The 24,898-nt window shown below is 36.9% G+C and overlaps 1 protein-coding gene across 3 annotated transcripts in view; it reads right to left on the reverse strand.

The window, feature by feature from the left end:
- Window positions 1–24,898, reverse strand: part of Tnks (tankyrase) — a 637,218-nt gene that overhangs the window by 190,619 nt on the left and 421,701 nt on the right. For all 3 annotated transcript variants that reach the window (XM_090377953.1, XM_090377952.1, XM_090377954.1), the window contains exon 20: window positions 9,109–9,218. In XM_090377953.1, the coding sequence (XP_090234079.1) occupies window positions 9,109–9,218 (110 nt within the window). The remainder of the gene's footprint in view (window positions 1–9,108; window positions 9,219–24,898) is intronic.

Genomic DNA, 24,898 nt, shown 5'->3' on the forward strand with positions numbered 1-24,898 from the left:
CGTAAACGTATACTGTTCCCGTCAGAACCAGAAGTGGCCCGGGAGCGTTTCAGGCAAAAACGTTCATCCCCTCCAGGGATTACCGCCTCAAAGAGGGGATGAATACGTATGCCCCTATCTCTATTTATATTATTCTCAATAGAACTAATTCGTAAGCTCTCGAGCCACTTGCGGTCCCAAAATCGTTTACGTGAAATGCACCGTGAACCTGCTGGTATTTAATGATGCACCGCAGAATAGAAGTACACTGTTGAGAAAGAAGGCAGAAGCCTTTGAAAGCTTCAGTTAGTATTTTAGCGCTTTTAACCTAGTATATTTATTGTATTTTAAATTCAGTATCTGTATTATCACCTTGTATATTTACTGTATATCACAGTTGTCTTATTTTAAAATTGCTATCATCAGTAATATGGTATTTTGTTTTGTCTGTAAATAAATTTATTGTAAATATTAAAATTTTAAGAATTTGGTTTTTCGTCTTTCGTTTTTACTTCAATGGTTGGTGAAAAACACTAAAAAATCATAGTATGAATATACCCAACCCCAGAGGCATATTTGAAGAAAAGATAGTCTTATCTGCCAAACGACATCACAATTGATGGCAAAATTGCCAACAGTGATTCTCCTGTGAAATATAGCTTTTTATTGCTTGCACTTGTCTTATGTATGCTGAGATTTCGCTAGTTGGTGGTGAATCATTTCTTTGCGCAAGGTGTGACTGAGACTTTGAGGATGTGAGTTCATGGCCTGGAGAAAATTCAGCCTGGGGACTTGTCAGAGATTCAAATGTCAGATGTTACATTGTGTGATACTCTCAAATGGATCGACAGGCACAGAATGCTTTGGTTCTTCAGAAGATAATCTTAACTGGGGGGACTGAATTATAGGGAAGACAGGCAACATATTCTGTAAGAAAAGTGGATGGCATAGAACCAAAGCATGATACAGAGTTCAAAAAATGATGATGTTCATTATTTTGATGTTCATCAAAAACTGATGATGTTCCCACTATTTATCAGTTAGTAATGGTTCAAGTTTTATATATTATATAATAGTATACTGTCAACTGTATTATATAAGATTATGTAATAGTATACTGTCAACTGTCTTATGTAATATAATATATTAGTATACTGTCAACAGGAATTGTACCAAAGCAATGACTAACATCAGAAATAATTTTAATTCACAAAAAAGGAGATAGATACAAATAATTATAGACCAATAAGTCTGATACAACATAATTACTATTCTAATGAAAATATTCATTAGAATCTCCGATCAACTTGATGTAAACAAACCGTATGATCAAGCACGGTGCAGGAAAAACTTCTCAACCATCGACCATCTCCACATCATTAATCAGGTCATTGAAAAGTATTAAGAATATAACCTATCACTTTACATAGCTTTCATAGACTTCTAAAAGGTATTTGACTCAGTTGAAGACCAACTTCTTATGATAGCTTGACAAAAACAAGGAACAGACTACAATTCCCCGGATCTGGTGAGTATGGCCATGGCAGACCCAGGGTCCTGAGCTAGATATCACAATCATTCTTCTCTCTCTTGGTGATTCCCTATTTTCTCTCTCTCTCTCTCTCTCTCTCTCTCTCTCTCTCTCTCTCTCTCTCTCTCTCTCTCTCTCAGGGTGGCTCAGGAATTTTTTTTTGGCTGGTGCAGCATAAGCCTCAGGCTTCCTTGCACCATATAGCTAATAATAATATTAGTAAATTAATAAGAGGAGAGATTAGAAGTGATAAGAGGAGAGGAATTAAATTGATTATTTAATTATTTATATTTTACTTTAATTATTTAATTATTTATATTTTACTTTAATGTACCCGGTTAAGTTCTCGATTTTTTCGTTTTTTCCGTTTTAATTTCTGGAGGGTATTATACGGAAGTGTTCCACGTACTATATTGAGGTATACTCCTCTTATTAATTTACTAATATTATTATCAACGTAGAACATATTGAGTATTACAGCTCTGATTCATACTATCTAATAATAATAATAATAATAACATCAGACTACTCCAAAATATCAACAGCAACAGCAATGCAGCCATCAAGCTGGAGCAAATAGGACATAAATTCAAAATAGAAAGGGGGAGAAAAACAAGGTGACCCAATAGCACCAAAGCTCACTTCAGTACGTCAGATGGTATTCAGAAAACTAGACTGGAGTGATACAGGCATACACATCTTAGGCAGGCAACTAACCAACCTCTGTTTCGCAGATGACATAACCCTCTTCTCTGAAAGCAGTTCACAACTGGAACGAATGATCAAAGATCTAAACCTCAAAAGCAAAGAAGATGGCCTAAATATTAACAAAACAAAAATAATGACCAATCATGCAGTCTCACCCATCAACATTGGATTCAAAACACTAAACTACGAAGAGCAGTTCAAATATGTAGGCCAAATAATATCCGTCACCAGTAGAATGGACAAAGAAATAGAATTCAGAATCAACTCTTGGAGAAGCTGATGGAGTATGAAAGAATGGATGAAAGGAGATTTGCCTATGAACCTAAAAAGAAAGTTATACAAAATAATAATACCCACTATAACATATGCAGCCAACATGGTCATTGACAAGACAGCAAAACAAGTAAATAAACTTAGAATATGCCAATGAGTAATGGAAAGAAGTATGCTGGGTATAACCAAAAAAAAAAAATAAATAAAATAAAATCTACTTCTATCAGACAAAAAACTAAAATCAATGATGCACTCAAGACATCCAAGTCCTGGCGAGATGTCCTGCCAAGACATCTCGCCAGGAAACAAGAGGACTCGTGGGGTAAACTCACGACTGTTTGGCTACCAAAAGAAGGAAAAAGAAATAGAGGAAGACAGAAAACCAGGTGGAGAGATCAGTTAACATCCCCTATGGGCCCCACATGGATGAAACTGGCATTGAACCGAGAAGAGTGGAGAGACTCGGGGGAGGCCTTTGCCCAGCAGTGGGATTCTACAGGCTAACACAACACAACAATGATTCAAGTGGGTGTATGGTAAAAGATTTGAGGACCAATGATTTAAAGCTGAAATGAACTGATTATGAAATACACTGTCTTACCATTAATATCTGGATACCCTTCCATGGATGGGAGTAACAGGTCCTATGCATGCAACATGTCACAGAACCTGCTATAAATATGCACACTGGGCTTCAAACAGACAACTGCAAAAGTGGACATGCAAGGTGACACGTTCCACAGAATTAACAGACTTCCAACATGGAATGATAGTAGGATTGCCATACAAGCAAGCATCCGTACAAGACATCGCAGTCACTCCGGGGATCCCTAGAGTTGACGGTTAGTGACGTCATATGCAAATGGAAGAGGAATGAGCTGAATCTGCAAAAAAACAGCCTGGTAAATCCCTAAAACTAACAGAATGGGACAAGGGAATTCTGCAAAGGACTGTGCGCCAAATCGTAATTTGCCATTGTCTCAAGTCACACAAACCCTCTGTGAGAATATTGGGACTAATGTCAGCACAATACAAAGGACACTCCATGATATGGGTTACAATGGTCGTGCAGCTGTTCACAAGCCACTGATCACCTCAACAAATGCTAGAAGCCGATTAACATGGTGTAAGGAGTGCAAATCCTGGACTGCAGAGCAGTGGAAAACAGTCCTATGGACAGATGAGTCAAGGTTCACACTCTGTCAGTCTGATGGTCGTTCTTGGGGGTGGCCAATGCCGGGGAACAGTTCCTTCTTGATTGTATCCTCCCAACAATGAAGTTTGGTGGAGGCAGTGTCATGGCATATGGCTGCTTTTCATGGTTTGGCTTGGGCCCATTAGTCATTATCGACAAAACCATGAATGCTGTGCAATACCAGGACATCCTGGACAATTATGCACATTCAACATTATGGCAATACTTCAGGGAAGGTCCATACCAGTATCAGCAAGACAATGCGCCATGCCAAACTGCTCAGGTCATAACAGAGTGCTTTGAGGACATGGGTGTAGAAAAGTTGGAATGGCTGGTCCATCTGATCTGAACCCTATCGAGCATATTTGGGATGTATTGGATTCTCGGGTATGTGCAAGTCGAGATCACCCAAAGAACAAGGCCGAACTGGTGGGTGCATTAAAGGCTGAGTAGAGGAACACATCACCTAACATTTATAAAAAGCTGTTGAGAGTGTGCCGTGAAGATTGAAGGCCATCATAAAAGCAAAAGGTTTCAGCACAAAATATTAAATGACAAAATAAAAGATTTTTTTTTTTGTCTAAAGGCAGGCGTCCGGATATTAATGGTAAGGCAGTACATATATAAGTAATGTTAAAAAGTGTTGTGAGATAGGACAAAATGTTTTTGTCTGAATTTCAAGAGGGATGTCACAGTGAAAACCTTGTGGATTAACACTAAGCTTGAGAGGCTCTGCAAAGGTTATTCTGGAAATTTTAGGTTTATAGTAGTCCCATAATAAAGCTAGAAAATTCTTGCTATTATGTGAGCGACCAACTCACAAGTTCTAGTCAATATTGAGAAAATTAAAATCTTCCATTATAAGACATTCTGATTTACCAGCTTGCTCTATTTGCTTGTACAGCTGTTTGTAATACTCATCACAGTCATTTGGCCCATCATGCACTCCTAAATGTTGAGAAAAGTCTCCCAAATATGAGATGAAGAATTTTATTTTGATGAATGCTGTGTATTCCTGAGAGAGAGAGAGAGAGAGAGAGAGGGTAGGACAAAGGGGCAGGTAAGTCAGTGTGGTGTGAAATAACTTTGGTAAAGGGAAGATGATAGCTGGAAAGTGTCTCAAGTCAAAAGACTGAGGAGTATGACAAAAATCTCTTCAGGTAGATTGAATGAACTACTGTCACATTACTGGTGACTTTTAACTACCTCTTATCGACTGGAATAAATGAACTGTATATTCTCTATATGACAAGAGTTTTTCTGTCAACAAACACAATGACTGTTAGTCATCCTGTTTGTTCTCCAGTTAACCCAATAGCTACCAACAAGGTGTTCAGCCAAATACATCAGATCAACTTACATCAGGTATGGTCGCTCTGATATATCAAATACATGTGCTATTTTCAGAAGTACAGCATACGTACTGGAAATGGAATTGCAGAACTTACAACATACACACAACCACAATTATATAATGCTGAAATACTAATTAAATAAATAAAAAAAAAAAAAAAAACAATTATAAACTTTGTACTGTGGAAGCATTCACTATAATGAAATATAAATTAAGAAATTTAAACATTCAAAAACAAGATCTCTCATTTTTTGAGATTTCTCCTAATCTTTAAAAAAAAAAAAAAAAAATTACCTTCCACACATGCATTACATAATATGGAATGAGCTTCAAAAAGATAAGTTCTCTCCTTGCTATTACTCTTATTTGAGAATCAATATATATTCAGTTTTATATTCTGTTGCCAGTTGGCAAGTTTTAACACACTCAGCGGAATGCACTTCAAGGAGGTAGCATTTTTATGGTTTCAACTTATTAGTCTTTCTTTTAATTTAGCCAAGAACAATTCATCATATAAAGAGGTGAGTTGTTTTCTGAAGCTATTTCTAATCAATTACTACTGGACTTCAACAAAACACAGTCCTAAAACATTGAACAAATGGTATAATTTTTTATTTATATATTTAGTAAAGTGATGAGCTATTCAAAATCAGCAATTTTCATATGTGTGGTCTTTAACATTCACTGCTCGTTGTATGTGTGGGAGTTTTCACCATATGGATGAAAAACCACCTGACTTTAAGCTCCATTTTCTTCTGAGTTGACAGGAAAAAAAACTGGATATTTCTGCAATCAACCATCAACAGCATATGACTAATTCAGCTATAGCGAAAAGCCCAAAGGTATTTCTACAATCCAGACTGACTCGATCCCATGATTTTCGAATTCAGTTCATATCAAATACATGTGCTATTTTCAGAAGTACAGAATATATACTGGAAATGGAAGTCAAGCCAGCAGCAAACATGTTAAACTGAAAACTTTCCCTTTCTGCAGATTTGCCATAATGCCCAATCATTCTTCCAATAAGCACATGGCAGCAAAACATACAATATATGGATAACCTGTGTAACATGGAAAAAAATAATAATAATAACTGCCATATTTTAATAAAATTTTGGATGGCTCAAAATAACTTTCTAAAAGAGCCAAATATAAAATTTCAAAAAAATCTGTCCACAAGGAGTCAAGTTGTTACATGCAGATGGACACAGTGAAGACAACTGGTGCCTTACCCATATTTAAAAGTATCTAAAAAGCCTGATGCACAACTGAAACGAGGCCAACTTTTTTAGATTATGGTGGCAGGCAGATGGACACATGATTGTGCTCTTTTATTTTCAAGTGCTGGAAGTACCTAGAGGAGCTGATTAGTCTTGTGAACTAGACTGTGGTTGCTGTGTTGGTGGTTAAGTTTGTATTGCTTCGGAAGCTGAGTTTCCTGAGGAATAGTGGAATAGACTGGCCGATTCCCCATTTGAAATATCACATGGCCATAACCAATCAAAATTAACCATCGTTCGTATGCACGCACACATCACGACTGAGAGTTTAGTTACCATTAGTATTTGTATAGCAGTATACGAGTAAAAAAAAAAAAAAAAAAAAAAAGGTAAACTGCAACCATTATCAACCATATCACTGCAGGATGGAAGCCTCCTCAACAATTCATGTTGAGGAAAATGGACCATAATCTGCCACGCTGGTTGGCAGATCGACTGTATTTAGCAGTCATGGGCTTGAACTCCGGTCTACCCAAGGAGCGTATGCTACTGCACTCCCACTCCTGACCACTCGGCTACAAAGACCTCGGTTACTCAGTATACAAGTACATATACCTAATTATATGGTTAAAGTAGCTGTTGGAGTTGGTGAGAATATATTTTTCAATAAATTTATTATTGTTATTTTAACAAAACTAAGATTTTTTTTTTGTACAGAAAAATACTATTCTTTCTCTTTTTATATTTTTTAGCTTTTAACGTAATTATTTTTAATTTGAATTGGTTTCTTGATCTTTTTGTGTAATTTTTACAGTGAGTACTAAATTCTTGAATTTTTAGATCTATACTTATTTCTTTATAATTGTATGTAACAGTAATTATGTAATTATGTAGTATGTAAACGTAATTATACAGGGTGTTTCAGTTAAACGTTTCAGAACTTCTAAGAGGGGTAGGGTACATCCTGACAACTCGAAATCATATAGCAATGTGGGGTCGGAAATGCTTTCCTGAAGCGGTGTTGTACACAGAAGCACCATAAAAAGAAAAGAGACCGTAAGTGAGAAATCGTTTTAATAATACATGAAAAGAAGCAAAAAGGTACATGGATTAAAGTAAGTGTTCGAAGTTTCTTCAACCTCGTATTGCTTTCGCACAGTGGTACCTTGGAAAATGTGCTACAAATCCCCTTTTTCCTGCTGAAGTGTTGTTTTCCGATGAGGCATCCTTCACAAGGGAAGGAATTTTCAACACGCATAACGACCATATCTGGGCGGTCGAGAACCCGCATGCAATACGACGTCGTGCAGCACAGATTCGATTTTCGGTCAATGTATGGGCCGGTATTATGGGAGATCACCTCATCGGACCTTACCTGTTACCGTGTCGTCTAACCAGACCTATCTACTTGATCTTTCTGCAGCAAGTATTGCCACAACTTTTGAGAGATGAACAGATTTCTGCATCGACGCAACAGACAATGTGGTTCCAACACGATGGAGCCCCTGCCCATTATAGCGGAGATGTTCGTAACTACCTGGATGTCACACTTGGTCAACAGTGGATCGGACGTGGTGGTCCCGTGCGTTGGCCTGCTCGGTCACCCGACCTATCATGTCTTGATTTTTATTTCTGGGGTCATATGAAATCGCTAGTTTATGACACCCCTGTTGACAATGCTGAGGAGCTGGTTGCAAGAATCGCAATAGCTGCCGAAGAAATTCGAAATTCGCCTGGAGTATTCCAGAATGTTCGGATGTCCATGCGTCGGAGATGTGAGACGTGCATTGTAGCCCGTGGAAGAAACTTCGAACACTTACTTTAATCCATGTACCTTTTGCTTCTTTTCATGTATTATTAAAACGATTTCTCACTTACGGTCTCTTTTCTTTTTATGGTGCTTCTGTGTACAACACCGCTTCAGGAAAGCATTTCCGACCCCACATTGCTATATGATTTCGAGTTGTCAGGATGTACCCTCCCCCTCTTAGAAGTTCTGAAACGTTTAACTGAAACACCCTGTATATATGTGTCATATTTTGTACTGTTTTCTATGTGCACAACATAAATAGAATAAACATGAGTGTCATACAAACAAACTTTACTGACCATGGATCCCTTTCAGTTTCTAGCTTAACCAAAAAAAAAAAAAAATTGCAGCCATTATCAACCCACTGCAGGATGGAAGCCTCCTCAACAATTCATGCTGAGGGAAATGGACCATAATCTGCCATGCTGGTCCACTGCAGGTTGGCAGATCGACTGTATTTAGCAGTCAGGGGCTTGAACCCCGGTCTACTCAAAGAGCATGTACTACTTCACTTCCGCTCATAACCACTCGGCTACGGAGGCCCGTTACAAACTGAACCCCGAAATTAAATATCACTTGGTTTTATTTATCTCAATAATATAACACAATGTTGGCAAAAAAAAAAAAAAAAAAAAAAATTCTAACCCAATTTCAAAATTTGCCCTCCAAAACATGCAAATCTAAAAAATAAAATACACTGGCCTACCCATACACTAGCACTCGCATCTCTTTCCTGAAATGTCAGAGGGGATAAGTCGCAACTTACATTTCAGACCTTGTATATTTTTGGTATGTAACTCATTCATGACACACACACACCACCTTTTCATCTCCAGATGTGTCAGCAAACCAGTTTGTATACCACTCATATAAACAATAAATATATATACTTATTTATTTTAATGAGCCAACTTTAAAATATCTATCTTATATTTCAATTTAGCACATCTACTAGGATTTCAAGCAACATTTTAACACCTCTAAACTAGCATATATTTACATATTACCTGATTATATTAGAGTTTATAGATTTACCTTAATGAAGGCAAGGGAGATGAATTTCCTGTGACAGAACTGCTTTTAGTTGTTGGCAGAAAAGTAGTTGGAGGCATTGCATCTATAAGTAAGCACCGCACATCCTCTGCCTGAAATATATTGCGGATTATAAATATCAACAGAAACATAACCTTGCTATATTCTGAATACCTGAAAAGTGTACTTCTACACAATATATTTTTAGTGATGATGCCTGCACAGCTGCCAACTTTTGACTTTCAAAAATCTGGACATTAGGTATTTGTGGGCAGAGGGAAACAGGAGATTTTTCAGATAAAGCAGGATTTTTTTTTTTTTTTTTTTTAAGTCCAAAACCACACCATAAAATAAATCTTGTGGACAACATACATATTTTATATGAAAAAAAAAAACGCATCATGTGTACCCTGTATGCACAAAAGTTATTTTATTTTATGTGAAAACATCCTTTGCTTGGATGAGGTTAAAGGGTTTTAGGAATGAAAAGATTCCAAACAGGTTTAACATTTTAATGCATTTATTTTTTTCGACAATTCCATCAATTTGAGATTGCAATACATGTTCGATATGTCATTTACTTTACAATGGGTTTGATAGCTAAAATATGATATATACACTTGAAATTGTAAAGAGTGGAGATTGAAGTTTGATATTACCAGAGGCTTTTGAAATAGAAATGAGCTGATTTATCATAGCCATCGTTGCATTCATACCGTTTCACATAGGTTCTTTAGGAGCATTACCAAGCCATGAATGAATGTGAGCATGTGGACAGCATGATGTTGAAATTCAATCAATTTAAAATAGTTGACAACGTAATATTGTCGAAATGGACTGAAATTCTTAGACTGAAGTAAAGTTAAAATACAATCCACAAGTTTATTAAAATGAACTGCACATGTTACAGCATCTTCATTGGCTAATGTCGCCTTTCCAATAAAATGAAGAGCTTCTGCTCGCTTGTCAGGGATATCATCACATGTTAGGAGCATCATTGTGTTCCATGTCTTTATTGAAGAATGCTTCGTCAATCTTGATATCATACAGACCATACAAAGGAGTTAAATACAGCAATACCTCGCTTAGTACGGATTTCACTATAACACGGTTTTTAATTAAGTTTAAACTGAAAATTTACTGTACATATTAAAACTCATTCAATAGCCTAGGTACACGTACATATATGCTGTGGTGCCAACTCTATTGTCTCACATGTACACATGCCAATAGCTCCTACATGCAGCTTTCTTGATCTTTTTGTGTAATTTTTACAGTGAGTACTAAATTCTTGAATTTTTAGATCTATACTTATTTCTTTATAATTGTATGTAACAGTAATTATGTAATTATGTAGTATGTAAACGTAATTATACAGGGTGTTTCAGTTAAACGTTTCAGAACTTCTAAGAGGGGTAGGGGTAGGTATGGAATTAAGAATACTGAACATGTGTTCAGTATTCTTAATTCCATCCTGATGAGGCAACGTTGATAGCTTTTCAAACTTTTCATTTCACAATTTATTTTTTACCCCTTTAAATACGATTGAAAATATATTTGCATCTTGGCTAGAAATCACTGCCAACAACATGTGTTCTGTTTGGAAGCATGTTTTGCCCCATTTGGCAAATGATTTCACTGGTTTTGAATCGCAAATCTGGACAATTTCCAAAGATGTAGTAGTAGTAGTAGTGGCATGTGATGCAAGAAAGCAACTGCATGAGCTCATGCAGCATCAGCCAAAAAAATAAAATAAAATAAAAAAAAATCACACCATTCCTTCCAAATGCCTGTCCAGTTCCTCCTTAAATTTATTTAACCTGTCAACTTCCACAACGACAGATGGAAGTTTGTTCCAGCATTTAACCACCTGCTGGCTAAAGGCAAATTCCCACACATCTATTCTACATCTGTCTTTTCTTAATTTGAATTTATGCCCCCTTAGGTTCGTAATCTGAACAAGGGGAAGGATCCCATCAGAATTCAGCGTGCCCAACCCATTCAAGGCCTTATATACCTCAATCAGATCACCGCAAAGGTGCCTAGTCTCCAGCCACTGCAATTTGCAGAATTTAAGCCTCTCTTGGTAAGAGGATCCCTTCATTCCCCTCACCAATCTTGTTGCCCTTCTCTGTACATGCTCAAGTAAATCTACATCCTTCCTAAAATGAGGCCTCCAGACCTGTAACACAGTACTCAAGGCGTGGCCTGACCATTGCCTTATACAGAGAGACAATCACCTCCTTCTCCCTGCTAACAAAATTCCTATATATCATTGACAAAACCCCAATGACCTGCCCTGGCAGTCTGTCTGCATTGCTCAGAAAACTTCATATCTGACTGCACAATTACTCCCATGTCTTTTTCAGTTTCTACAACCTTAAGTGTAGTACCACACAGTTGGTACATTTCTCTGGGGTTACTTCTACCCATATGCAGTACTTTGCATTTGTCAAGGTTAAACTTCAGTTGCCACTTCTTAGCCCATCTGCCCAAATTATCTAGATCCTGTTGCAGTAGCACACTGCCATTACTGTCATTAACAACCCTGCCAACCTTTGTATCATCTGCAAACTTCGACATTAAGCCTGATATACCTTCATCAATATCATTGATAAATATACAAAACAACAGTGGACCTAACACCAAACCCTGTGGGACTCCACTAATAACATTAGTCCAAGAAGAGCAGCACCCATTGATTACCACCCTCTGTCCTCTCCCACTTAACCATCCTTTTATCCATTGTAGCAACTTACCCTTAATACCATTCTGCTCGTACAATAGTACAATAGTCTTCCATGCGCAACAGTGTCAAAAGCTTTCCTGAAATCCAAATATATGATATCAAAATTATTTTTTGCATCCAGTTCCTTTGTAACCACATCATAATATCCTATCAAATTTGTCAGACAAGACTTTCCCTTAACAAACCCATGCTGTGTCTGAATTATTGCTGCAGTCTTGTCTAGATGATCCTGCAATGCATCTTTAACCAGTGATTCCATTATTTTACCCGGAACAGAAGTTAAACTAACTGGTCTGTAATTACTCGTGTCACCCTTCGATCCCCCTTTGTGAATTGGGGAAACATTTGCACATCTCCAGTGCGTGGGGACCTCCCCTGAATCCAAGGATGCTCTCATAATTATGGCTAAGGGTTTGCTTAGTTGCTCTGCCGCCTCCTTTAATATAACTGGATAGATCCCATCCACCCCAGGTGCTTTTCTTATGTTTAACTTCAACAATTTCTCCTCCACTTTGCTTTCAGTTATTCCAAAATCATTAAGTATCTTGCTACAATTTGATAACCTTCTGCCATTTTCAAACCTTAATAATTCCTCATGTGTGAATGTAGATGCAAAATACTCATTCAGTTTGTTTGCTATCTGAGCAGGATCACCAACAGTCCAACCATCGATGCCAATTGGACCAATCAGATTCATCCCCTTCCTTTTAGAGTTTATATAAATAAAGAAATCCTTGCTGTTTTTCTTAGCATCTTTTGCCAAGGATTTCTCGTAATCTGCCTTCACCTGCCTAACCTCCTTTGTCACCTGATTACAGACTAGCTTATATCTGCCATAGGCTTCTGAGTCGCTTGATAATTTATATGCATCCCATGCATTTTTCTTCTCTATTACGAGTCTCATTAGTTCATTAGATAACAATTTAGGCCTAAACCTTGAACAATATTTCTTAATAGGTATGAAACTTTTAGTAGCATCCACGATTAATTCCTTGAATGCTTCCCACTTAGAATTTATTGTTGGTAACATCGTCAGTTGATCCCACTGTACTGAATTTAAAAACTGTCGGAGACCACTGTACTCACCTTTACGGAAGCAAAAACCCTTTCCTTTACCCCTGATGGTAATTAAATCTTTAAGTAAATCCCACATCAGTACGCATGTTGTAAAGATTGGAAAAGACTTCGGATTCAAAACTTTGGACACTGCCAATGTATGTGTCAGCATTGACTCACCTGCAAATCACTTAGATGATGCAACTCTCCTTGAAATTGATAAGCAAACTGCATATGAAGAAGAGGAAAACAATTCTGAAGTGGATAACACTGTAGTAGCACCAAAAGAATTTTCAACATATGAAATAGAGAAAGTTTTTCAGGGGGTTTACATGGCCTGTGAGGCAATTATGAATGGAGATTCAGATGTTGAACGTAGCATTAAGATACAGCAAATTTTACAAGATGGGATTCGATTCTAAAAAGACTTGTACGTTGAGAAAAAGAAGAGACAACTTCAGACTTTATTATTGAAATACCTAAATGAACAATAAAAGTTTTTTCTCATCTCTCATGATGTTACCTTTTCATTAATAAAATTTTGCAATTTTTTTTTTATTTAAAATCCCTTTAATTGGCTATAACAAAGCACAAATTGTTTATAGATTTATTATAATTTGTTTATAGACTGTTTCTCTGGTACTCATTCAGTTAAAACCCATTATAATTATAGCCCAATCAGCACGGTTTCATATAACATGGAACAGTTTCAGTACAAATTATCAGTGCTATGCGAGGTACCGCTGTAGATATTTTAACAAAACCTTAACATCTGTGTCGCCTGATAATTTATATTATCAAGCGACACAAGTCTATGGCAGATATAAGCTAGTCTGTAATCAAATCACAAAGGAGGTTAGGCAGGTGAAGACAGATTACGAGAAATCTTTGGCAAAGGATCCAAAGAAAAACAGCAAGGATTTCTTTACTTATATAAACTCTAAAAGGAATGATGAATCTGATTGGTCCACTTGATATCGATGGTTCGACTGGTGATGATCCTGCGCAGATAGCAAACAAACTGAATAAGTATTTTGCATCTACATTGGCACATGAGGAGCTAAGGTTTGAAAATGCCACAAGGTTATCAAATTGTAGCAGGGTGCTTAATGATTTTGTAATAACTGAGAGCAAAGTGGAGGAGAAATTGTTGAAGTTAAACATAAGAAAGGCACCTGGGGTGGATGGGATCTATCCAGTTATATTAAAGGAGGTGGCAAAGCAACTAAGCAAGCTCTTAGCCATAATTATGAGGGCATACTTATACTCAGAGGAAGTCCCCACGGACTTGAGATGTGCAAATGTATCTCCAATTCACAAAGGAGGATCGAAGGGTGACACAAGTAATTACAGACCAGTTAGTTTAACTTCTGTTCCAGGTAAAATAATGGAATCACTGGTTAAAGATGCATTGCAGGCTCATCTAGACAAGACTGCAGCAATAATTCAGACACAGCATGGGTTTGTTAAGGGAAAGTCTTGTCTTACAAATTTGACTGGTTATGATGTGGTTACAAAGCAACTGGAGGCAAAAAATAATTTTGATATCATATAATTGGATTTCAGGAAAGCTTTTGACACTGTTGCACATGGAAGACTATTGTACAAATTGGAGCAGAATGGTATTAAGGGTAAATTGCTAAAATGTATAAAAGGATGGTTGAGTGAGAAAAGACAGAGGGCGGTAATCAATGGGTGCTGCTCTTCTTGGACTAATGTTATTAGTGGAGTCCGACAGGGTTCAGTGTTGGGTCCACTACTGTTTTGTTTATTTATCAATGATATTGATGAAGGTATATCAGGCTTATTGTTGAAGTTTGCAGATGATTCAAAGGTTGGCAGGGTTGTTAATGACAGTAATGGCAGTGTGCTATTGCAACAGGATCTAGAAAATTTGGGCAGATGGGCTGAGAGGTGGCAACTGAAGTTTAACCTTGACAAATGCAAAGTACTGCATATGGGTAGAAGTAACCCCAGAGAAACGTACCAACTGTGTGTGTGTGGTACTACACTTAAGGTTGTAGAAACTGAAAAAGACATGGGAGTAATTGTGCAGTCAGATATGAAGTTTTCTGAGCAATGCAGACAGGCTGCCAGGACAGGTCATAGGGTTCTGTCAATGATATATAGGAATTTTGCTAGCAGGGAAAAGGAGGTGATTGTCCCTCTGTATAAGGCAATGGTCAGGCCATGCCTTGAGTACTGCGCACAGGTCTGGAGGCCTCATTTTAGGAAGGATGTAGATTTGCTTGAACGTGTACAGAGAAGGGCAACAAGATTGGTGAGGGGAATGAACGGATCCTCGTACCAAGAGAGGATTAAGTTCTGCAAATTGCAATGGCTGGAGATAGGCACCTGCATGGTGATCTGATCAAGGTATACAAAGCCTTGAATGGGTTGAGCACACCGAATTCTTATAGGATTCTTCCACTTGTTCAGATTACGAACCTAAGGGGGCATAAATTGAAATTAAGGAAAGACAGATGTAGAATAGATGTGCAGAAATTTGCCTTTAGCCAGCGGGTGGTTAATTGCCGGAACAAACTTCCATCTGTCATTGTGGAAGTTGATAGGTTAAATAAATTTAAGGAGGAACTGGACAAACATTTAGCGGGAATGTTTGTGTGAATTTTTTTTTTTTTTTGGCTGATGCTGCATAAGCTCATACACTGCTTTCTTCCATCACATGCGACTACTGCTACTAGTATCTCATTTACAAAACCAAGCCCGTCAAATAACTCAATTTGTGACTTTTCTTACATTTGATATGAACATTAATGCAATAATTGCCATCTATACTCCGAAGCAAATGACTGACCATTGAATTAACATTTTACAGGAACATTTATAATTTGGCCAAAAATTCTGTGTTTTCTGAAATCATGTCTTAGTCTTCTAATTTGCATGAATGGTATACGAGGAGAAATGAGCTGCTCAGTCAGTACATCCAATCGAGGCAAATGAAGTGGAATAGCAGGATAAATGTAACTGTTGCTCTTTGAAAATGTTAGAATGCATTTACATCATTTTCATACCATAATCGATCACAGATATCACAAACAGCTCCAAATGTGTTTTTCTGAAATTGTCATTCAAATTCTTTATAGGAGTTACAGTCATGTTAAACGTTCTTGTAAATGATTTCATGTTAAAGTTAACTAGCATACAAGTTAGTACAATGCAATTGCAACATTAAGTATATCTCATATTGTGAATACCTTCACAATGAGTTACCATGATATTGCACTACCTTGAATAAGTAATGCTTCACCATAGGAGAAGATAAATTCTCAGCAGATACCATCACCCATATGGCACAGTTTCGGAGCTTATTGGCTCCTCATCAGTGGGTGGGCAGGTACCCTGGCGTTGCAGTGATGACAACCCAGTTGTGAAGTATAACTCCACAATATGAGAGATGTCTGATAGTGTGGAGTAATCTGAATTACAGTATTAGTTTAGGGCTAAAGCCTCAGGTTACGTAGGGAGCTGACTAGCATACAAGTTAGTGCAATTGCATCATTTCTGTAGGTAGCCAACTACTCAAGTACAGCAGGCCCCCATTATAACGCGGTTCGCTTTACGCTGATTCGCTATAACGCTGTTCTTATATTATAACCTGTATCTGACTATAACGCTGTCACAGATCACTATAACGCTCTTTTACAGATTACATTTTTGACATATTTAACGAAATCGTTTCATTTGATGGAGTCGATAGCTTGAAAATGAATAGCAAAACAGCATTAAAACGTTTCCCACGCCGACTTGAGAAATTTTTCCAAGCTCAGTGAAATTTTCTCGCACGCTAATTTAATTTCAGTACAGTGACTTGTTACGTAGTTCCGAGATCAACATTTTAAAAAATGATCAGGTATATTGCTTGTAATATTTGCATTATATTCATTTATCCGAAGTCTAGTCATCACTCAGTACCATATTAGACATCATGCGAAATGGACAGTTTACTTGAACATTGGATCACAATTAATTCAACCAATGCAGTTACATTTTTGAAGAGCTAATAATGACCGATAGGAATGAAAAAGCAACAACGTCTGGGCGCAGTACGAAGACTATAAATGTAAGAAATAGACTGAATTTGAAAATTAAATTAGACGTTTTGAAGCGAATCGATTCTGGTCAACGACAAGCGGATGTGCACCATAATTTAGGACCTGCAACTTTAATTGTAAGAACAATTATAAAAAAATAAAGAATTAATTTTTGCAGCGGGAAAGATAGCTGTTCCACTGCAAGCAACTAGGACTAGGCCGGCTATTAGGATTGAAATGGAAAGACTTTAATTTTATTGAAGATTCCAATGCAGAATTCAGTTAAGTTAAATATTAAAAAAAAAAGAGAGAGAGAGAAAGAGATTAGCCAATATGATGATCTGAAGAAAACTCGGCTAAAAAAAAAAAAAAAAAAAGTGGAACCATTTAAAACTGGTAAGGGCTGGTAAAATAGATTTAAAATCCAGGGAGTGCAGATCAAGGAGCCGAAACTTTCAAAAAAGAACTTGTTAAAATTATCGAAGAGGGATATTATGTGTTATACTTCTCAACAAGTTTTTAACATAGATGAAGCAGGACTTTTGTGGAAAAGAATGCCTAAAAGAAGTTTCATATTGAAAGAAGGAAAAACATGCCAAGTTTCAAAGCAGCGAAGGATCAGTTGACTTTATTGTTGGGTGGTAACACTGCGGGCCATTTAAAATTAATACCCCTTTTAGTTTATTTGGAAGAGGGCCAAAGTTCAACTCAAAATCCACACATTTTTAATGATTAAATTCATCCATTAAATTAAATCAATTAAATTCAGTATTTTTATTGGAATTTTAAGTTTACTTTTGATACGCAAGTAGTTACCACATAATTATACGTATGTAATGCAGAATATTTTATATGTGCAAATATTTGAATATTAAATATTTTGACCGACATTTATGCATCTTTTCATTACTGTTTATTATTGATTAGGAAATATCCTATGGCACCGACCGCAGCTCACAAATACATATGTTACCTTATGGGAAATAGGCGCTCGCTTAGTGCGGATTCACTTAGCGCTCTGTTTTTCCGGAACGAATGATCAGCGTTAAGCGGGAGTCACCTGTAGTTATAATTTGCAACACCAGGGTACCTGGCAACCCACTGATGAAGAGCCAATAAGCTCTGAAACAGTGCCGTATAGGTGATGGTATCTGCTGAGAATAAGTAACAAGTGTTCTCCTGTGGTGAAGCGTTACTTAATCGAGGTAGTGCAATATCATGGCAACTCATTGCGAAGGTATTCACAATATGAGATACATTTAATGATGCAATTGCACTAACTTGTATGCTAGTCAGCTCCCTACATAACCTGAGGCTTTAGCCCTAAACTATAAACTATATTATTTAACTTTAACATATTCATATTAAAGTTAAATAATATTTAACTTAATGGTTCCAATAACTTAGCTGGGAAAATTTCTATCTATGAATTCTGTTTGGAACTAGCAAGCTTTTGACTGCTATAAACACACACTGGTCTTAGGAATTCATCCTATGGTTTTAAGTTTTACCACATGAACCTGTTTTGACATTCAACGTGTATTGTCTCTGCACTTGACTCTGTTCTGTTATAATTGTGATTGATAAGGAAGGCAGGTTTTATGAATTTACTTAGAGGAGGATGGTATTTTGGCTTGTATTTCAACATTATTGGTAATGCGAATAGAAGTTAAAACATGTATATTATTTTCTGTGCAAATAAATCTTTAGTTATATTAGTTTTTAATAAACTTTTAAATTCTTTTATTAATCTTTATTACTTTCTAAACTGAAGGAAGGGTAACATCCCTGGGGTTTATTGTATGTGTTGCATTGGAAATTAAAACCTCAGAATAAAGTTTGCTTTTTTCTTTTTTATTTATGACTAAGAATTTCCCAAACTTTTATACCTTATGCCCAGCTTAAAATATTTCACAGATTTCATGCTCTGATCTTCCTCCCAAATTTAATGCCTCCTCAAATTAAAGGTCAAATTAAGTCAAATGACAGATTCTCTGTTGTAAATCTGGAGAGTTGACAGCTATGCATTTGAATTTATGGTGTGTAAAATGGCTTACCACATCAAGTAAATATAACAATCTTAAATTTGAAAAAATTTTCTACTAATGGAAATGCAACTTTATGAGTGTTTACATAATAAATAAGTCTTTGTTGCTTATCTTTGAATTCTTTGCCAAAAGATTTCTTGTAATCTGCCTTAGCTTGCCAAACCACCTTTGTGACTTGACTGCTGACTAGTTTATATCTACTGTAGGCCTCTGTATCATCTGATAATTCACATGCATTCCACGCATTTTTATTTTTTGCCACTAGTCTCACATGTTTATCTAACATACATTTAGGTGTAAACCTTAAACATAATCTCTTAGTATAAAATGGGAATTTGCTGTTGATAACTTCATCAGTTGATCTCACTGCATAGAATTTAAAAACTGTCACAAACTACTGTAATAGTCACCTTTATGAGAGAAAAAGCCTTTCTCCTGGCCTTTGATATATTTACATCTTTAAGTAAATCCCACATCAATACACTGTGATCACTACCATCTACTGGGTCTTTTACCTGCAGATTCTTTACATGCATGAAGGGTCGCTGCTGATAATCAGGTCAAGAGTATTGCATTTTCTTGTTACCTCTCTAACATGCTGGTTTAGAAAGCAGCCATACAATAAACCCACAAAACCCTTGTTACTGTGTGTGAGCAACCCACAAGGCCCGCTCAAATATCCTGAAAGATAAAGTCCCCCATTATAAGATATTCCGATTTACTGATCCAGTCAATATGTATATACACATGTTCATTATACTCAGTACAGTTACTAGGCCTATAACACATTCCTGGTTATGTCACTGGCACCAAACTAACTCAACATTGTGCTGGCCATTCATGCCAACTGGATGAACCCCCCTCCCTCTCATCCAGTCATTTCTGTACACATTGTACTCCCTATATTCAAATTCTGAATCTCTTACACCTTCAGCAACACTACAACTCCATATTCCCACAATGTCTGAATTTGATGATCTGACAGTACTTCAAATTCACCAAATTGATTTACTATGCTCCTAGCATTAGTGTACACACAAGTATACATGCATCTGTTTTTATTCTTAGTACCTAACATGGCCCCAGTATTTGCTTGTTTCATTAGAACCGCCAGTAGGCCTTGATATCCCCAACACCTTACACTGTTTCATATTCCAAATGATGCAGTGCAAGATGTCAGGGATTTCAGACCCTTTACTTTTGCCTAAATTAACATCTTTTTATTGCAAGTATGTATAGAATGTGGCTCTTATTCATAAATATTTGTTCTAGCTACTATTGTAGCTAGAACAGATATATACGAATTATTGATAACACTGGTCAACACATAAAATGTTATGAAAATAAAAATACCCAACCTTGACTAATTTTATGCTGCTGAACACGAAAATCATGTTAAAATTTGTCAGCTCTTGTTTTTGAATTACAGTTGGGGTCTCACGTTAACGAGTTACTCTACATTACGCTACTATACTACAGCTCTCGGAAAAATGCATGGCAATGCTGCAGTTTCAGTACCATCACGCTCTTATCATGTGATTGGCATCTGTTGCCTCACTTTGCATCACGTGATAAGTTGTTGCTCAAATGCATCTCTGACTCTTACTTCTACATCTTACTGCCATATACATTAAAAATACATTGTTTAAATATAAAAACTACTTTTTTTCAAAAACAAGAGCCAATCTGCCATTTTAAGCCCTATTTCTGTGCTTGGCACCCCAAAATGTATAAAGTATACTACTTTCATGCCCGTAACAAGATATGACCCAAAATTTGTTGTTGACTACTGGCTTTTCTATTTAGGTCACACTGTAACTGGTAGATAACAAGATAAACACAGCTTCTGCTGATTATTATTTGGATATATCGAATGATGCTATGCTCTGTGCATGCACATGTGTGGCTTTCTCTTTGATTTAGTTCATGCCACTTTTACCCTCTTTCCCCACTGTAACTGACTAGCTAACTTCTTTTTCATTCCTACTAGAGCTTACTGTTTGTTTCATTTATTTTTCCATGTATCCTTCTCACAGAGCTCTACATACCCCAATTATCTAATTTTTGATAATTGGGGCCACTGAATTGTGACCACTCTATCCGTAATGGACTATGCCACATAGTCACAGTATAAAAAGCTGAAGAGCTTTTTATACACTTTTTGTACACTACAGCAGTGGCAATTTGCAACTGGTTGTGCAAATTAGAGTGATAAAGTAGCAGTTATGGGACGTAGTAAGACATCACAGAGTTTCAAAAGGACACGACATTGAAGTCCACCTGACGGTTGCTTCCATATCAGAAACGGCACATCTTGTCAGTTGCTTATGGCCCGCTGTGGTTAAGGTTAAGGATAGTGTCGAATGGGTCAAACCACCACCTGTTGATAGAACCATAAAGGATTATATAAGGATGTTCATGCTGAGTGAAAGGTGCAGCATGTTGTACGGACACAATAGCAGATCACCATGCGACAGTTGACATCGCAACAAAATATGGGGAATGCAAGAAACCACACACTCAGCCATATGAGGTTTCAGAGCATATAACAAAGAGTCACCTTCTCCTAACTAATGATCACTTTCAACGATGAATGTGGCAGCGTGAACAACACACCAGTTGGAGACTGGACTGGAAATGAATGAGTTTCTGGTTGGATAAGTTCATGGACTCGTGTTGCTTATGCCATATACGTGGGAGTCCATCAGCATGTTGTACCAGGTATTTGAACTCATCCAAATCATGCATAGTGCCCACTGTCCAGGCAGGTGGCAGTAGTTGCTTAATATGGGACATGTTTTCGTTTGAAAGAACTAGGACCCCCTAGTGCCTATGGACCAACGTTTCATTGATGAGGTCTCCAGCAGCTCTTAGGAGATCACGTGCACCCTGCAAGTTATAAGGACCATGTGTAAGTCTGTAGAAAAACTAGGAGCAATGATGGCGTAAGGTGTAACATTACTGACAGAGTGGATTAACAGTACAATTAAAGAGCATGGCAATACAAAGGAGAAGGAACAAAAATTAACAAGGAAAAAAACTTTCAGGCCATAAACTATAAACTGTTCATTTAAAAGCTTGTGAAATAAATTACTTAGCAAGAAAGAAATCTATTATAGAAAATTTGAATGCTACCTTGCAATCAAAACAGAATGATACAACATGCAAAGTTTTAAGAACGGCCTCTCACATTGCTAAGACAAATCTGCCTTTTTTCCAATTTTTCAGCATTAATTGTTCTTCAAGTTGCTAATGGTTTACACATAGGGCAAATACTACAATCTGGTCTTTCTTGCACAGATATTATACATCACACTGCAAGTGAAATATGCAAGGAACTGGTGAAATACATTCTGGACCTAAAGTAGACTTTTTATTGATGAATCTACCAATGTAAGTAAAAAGATTGCATTAGTTGTATGCCTTTGTGTAACATTGCCTGAAACGATAGATGCTGACACTACTGTGAAGACATTTCTGAATATTCTTCATACAATTATTTGAAAATAATTGTATGAAGAATATATGCTTGGTAAGTATGCTGGGGTAGCTAATAAACTTTTAGACCAATTCCCTGATGTCATACTTTGGCATTGCAGAAATCACTGATTTAATTATGTATTCAGTGAAATTTTGGCATTTTGACATATGAGAATGTTTTTTGACAAACTTTATGCCATACACAGTGCATCTCCAAAAAACAGAGTTAAACTTCAATCTGCTGCACAAGAATTGGGTGTTACTCGAAGCTCAATAGGGTGCATTCCTGGAACAAGATGGATATCTTCAAGAGCAACGTCTATCAAAGCCATTTGGAATAATTATAAAGCTATGAACCAACACCTTCACAAAGCCTCTCTTGAGCAGGGGTGTACAAAAATATCAATGTCAATATGCAGGAATTAAAAAAAAATTAAATGATACAAATTTTGTTCTTAACATGGGAGTAATGCTTGATGCATTAATGGAATTTGAACATCTTTCAAAAAAAATTACAAGATAGACAAGTTACATTACCAGAAACTCATCATCTTGTTGACTTAAAGTTCCATGTTTTTAAGTCATTGGTATGAACTTCAAGTGAATTTTATGAAGCAGCAAAAATGCATGTAGAAAATTGGAATTCCATGGAATCAAGTTAGAGCATCGGTAAGTACCTGAAATTAATCAACAGCAATTTTTTTTTTTTTAAGTTGAGTTATAGAATAAGTAATCAAACATTTACAATAAAAACTTTGTGCATTTCATCTTCATTTGAAATGGACAAACAAATAAACAGTGATAAAAAAAAAAAAAAAAATACACTGAACTAAAGAAAACGAGTGTAGCCTGTGCAGACGTGATTTTTGCCGCTCCTGGAACAGAGAAGTTTTTTCTGATTTATTTTCTGTTTTATTAGCTTAAATTAGCATATTAACTTATTTTCTAGAGTAGCTTTATATTCCTATTTACGATACTTAGTTTAAAGTAACTTAGATAGAGATTTTGTAGGTATTACTTAGTATCGGTAAGGGTATCAAATCCACGTGTTTACCGTTCGTAATTTGCCGCCATTGATACATGATACAAAATATCTCGAACTAGATAGCATAAGCTTAATATAGTATAGAATAGTAAATAATATTGTCAATTAATCAGTAAAATCTATTAATCTTGTGGAACTTCATTGTCAATTAAATTGTACTTTTAACTATACATATAACGACTTACGTTACGTAACATAAATAATTAGTAAAAATAAATAATTAATACTTCACTTGATACGGAAGTTATATGAAGAGATTTCGTAGATAACACTCGATACTGAAACATAAATATAGCGCTATAACTGTGTTGGGATACAAGTTTAGGGTTTCAATTTTGGACTGAATTGAAATTTTATTGAAATTAAATCGAAATCATGACTCAGACCAGAGCAGCAAAGCAAAAGGCTCAAGCTAATGGGAGTGCTGTTGCTCAGGGGAGAACTGAGGGGGGCAGTTGCCCTCTGAATCACAGCCTTTTAAAATGCACTACTTGCTTGATGTTTGTGGAGCAGTCGAGTACGGGACATGATACTGCCATGGGGAATGTTTTTGTGTGTGCGCGATGCAAGGAGTGTAAGGAAATCAGGCGACAACTCAGCATTGTTACGGGCTTATATGAGAGCTTGATGGACAGGGTGGATGCCCTCGAAGGATTAAAAGTGAGGGGCCCATCAAGCTCTCAGCTGCCCACACCAATACCAGAGCTTGCACTTGGTCATCACGCAACACAGCGGCAGCCCCCAAGGCAGAATGCGCTGGTCCCAAAGGAACTAGTAGTTGTTGGTGACTCTATTGTCAGGGAAACGGGAAACATGCTTTGTAAAAAGGATAGGTGGAACAGGACCAGGGTATGTCTGCCAGGGGCAGAGGGTGATCACATTGTAGAGTGGATATTATCTTTTAGGGGCACGAAAGGTGATATAGTTGTACACGTTGGCATTAATGATATTAAGAGTAGGAGACCGGCAGAATTACTAACAAGTACAGGTCACTGTTGAAAAAAAGCCGTGAATTAGGGTTGAATTTGAAAGTGTCTGCAATTCTGCCCAAACATGATAGGAGGGAGTATATGATGAGAGCCCTGTCGATCAATTCGGCCCTGGAAAGATTGTGCAAGGCTCAAGGGGTAGAATTTTTTTTCCAGCCTGGTCTGTACTTGTTAAAAGGAGAGACTGCTTCTACAGGGATGGGATACACTTAAATAGAAAGGGTGCAAGAATGTTTGCTGATGCTATCAAGGCAGTGTTAGGTGGGTCAGAAAACTGCTAGATTGGGGGGGAATACAAGGACTAATAGATTAACAGTAGACACTGGCAGAGGTGAAATTGATTCTTGCACGGCTTCTATTGGGATGAGCAG

Source organism: Mastigoproctus giganteus, chromosome 7 (genome assembly GCF_048544385.1).
Source record: "Mastigoproctus giganteus isolate SK-2022 chromosome 7, ASM4854438v1, whole genome shotgun sequence".
In the NCBI taxonomy this organism is placed as follows: Eukaryota; Metazoa; Arthropoda; class Arachnida; order Uropygi; family Thelyphonidae; genus Mastigoproctus; species Mastigoproctus giganteus.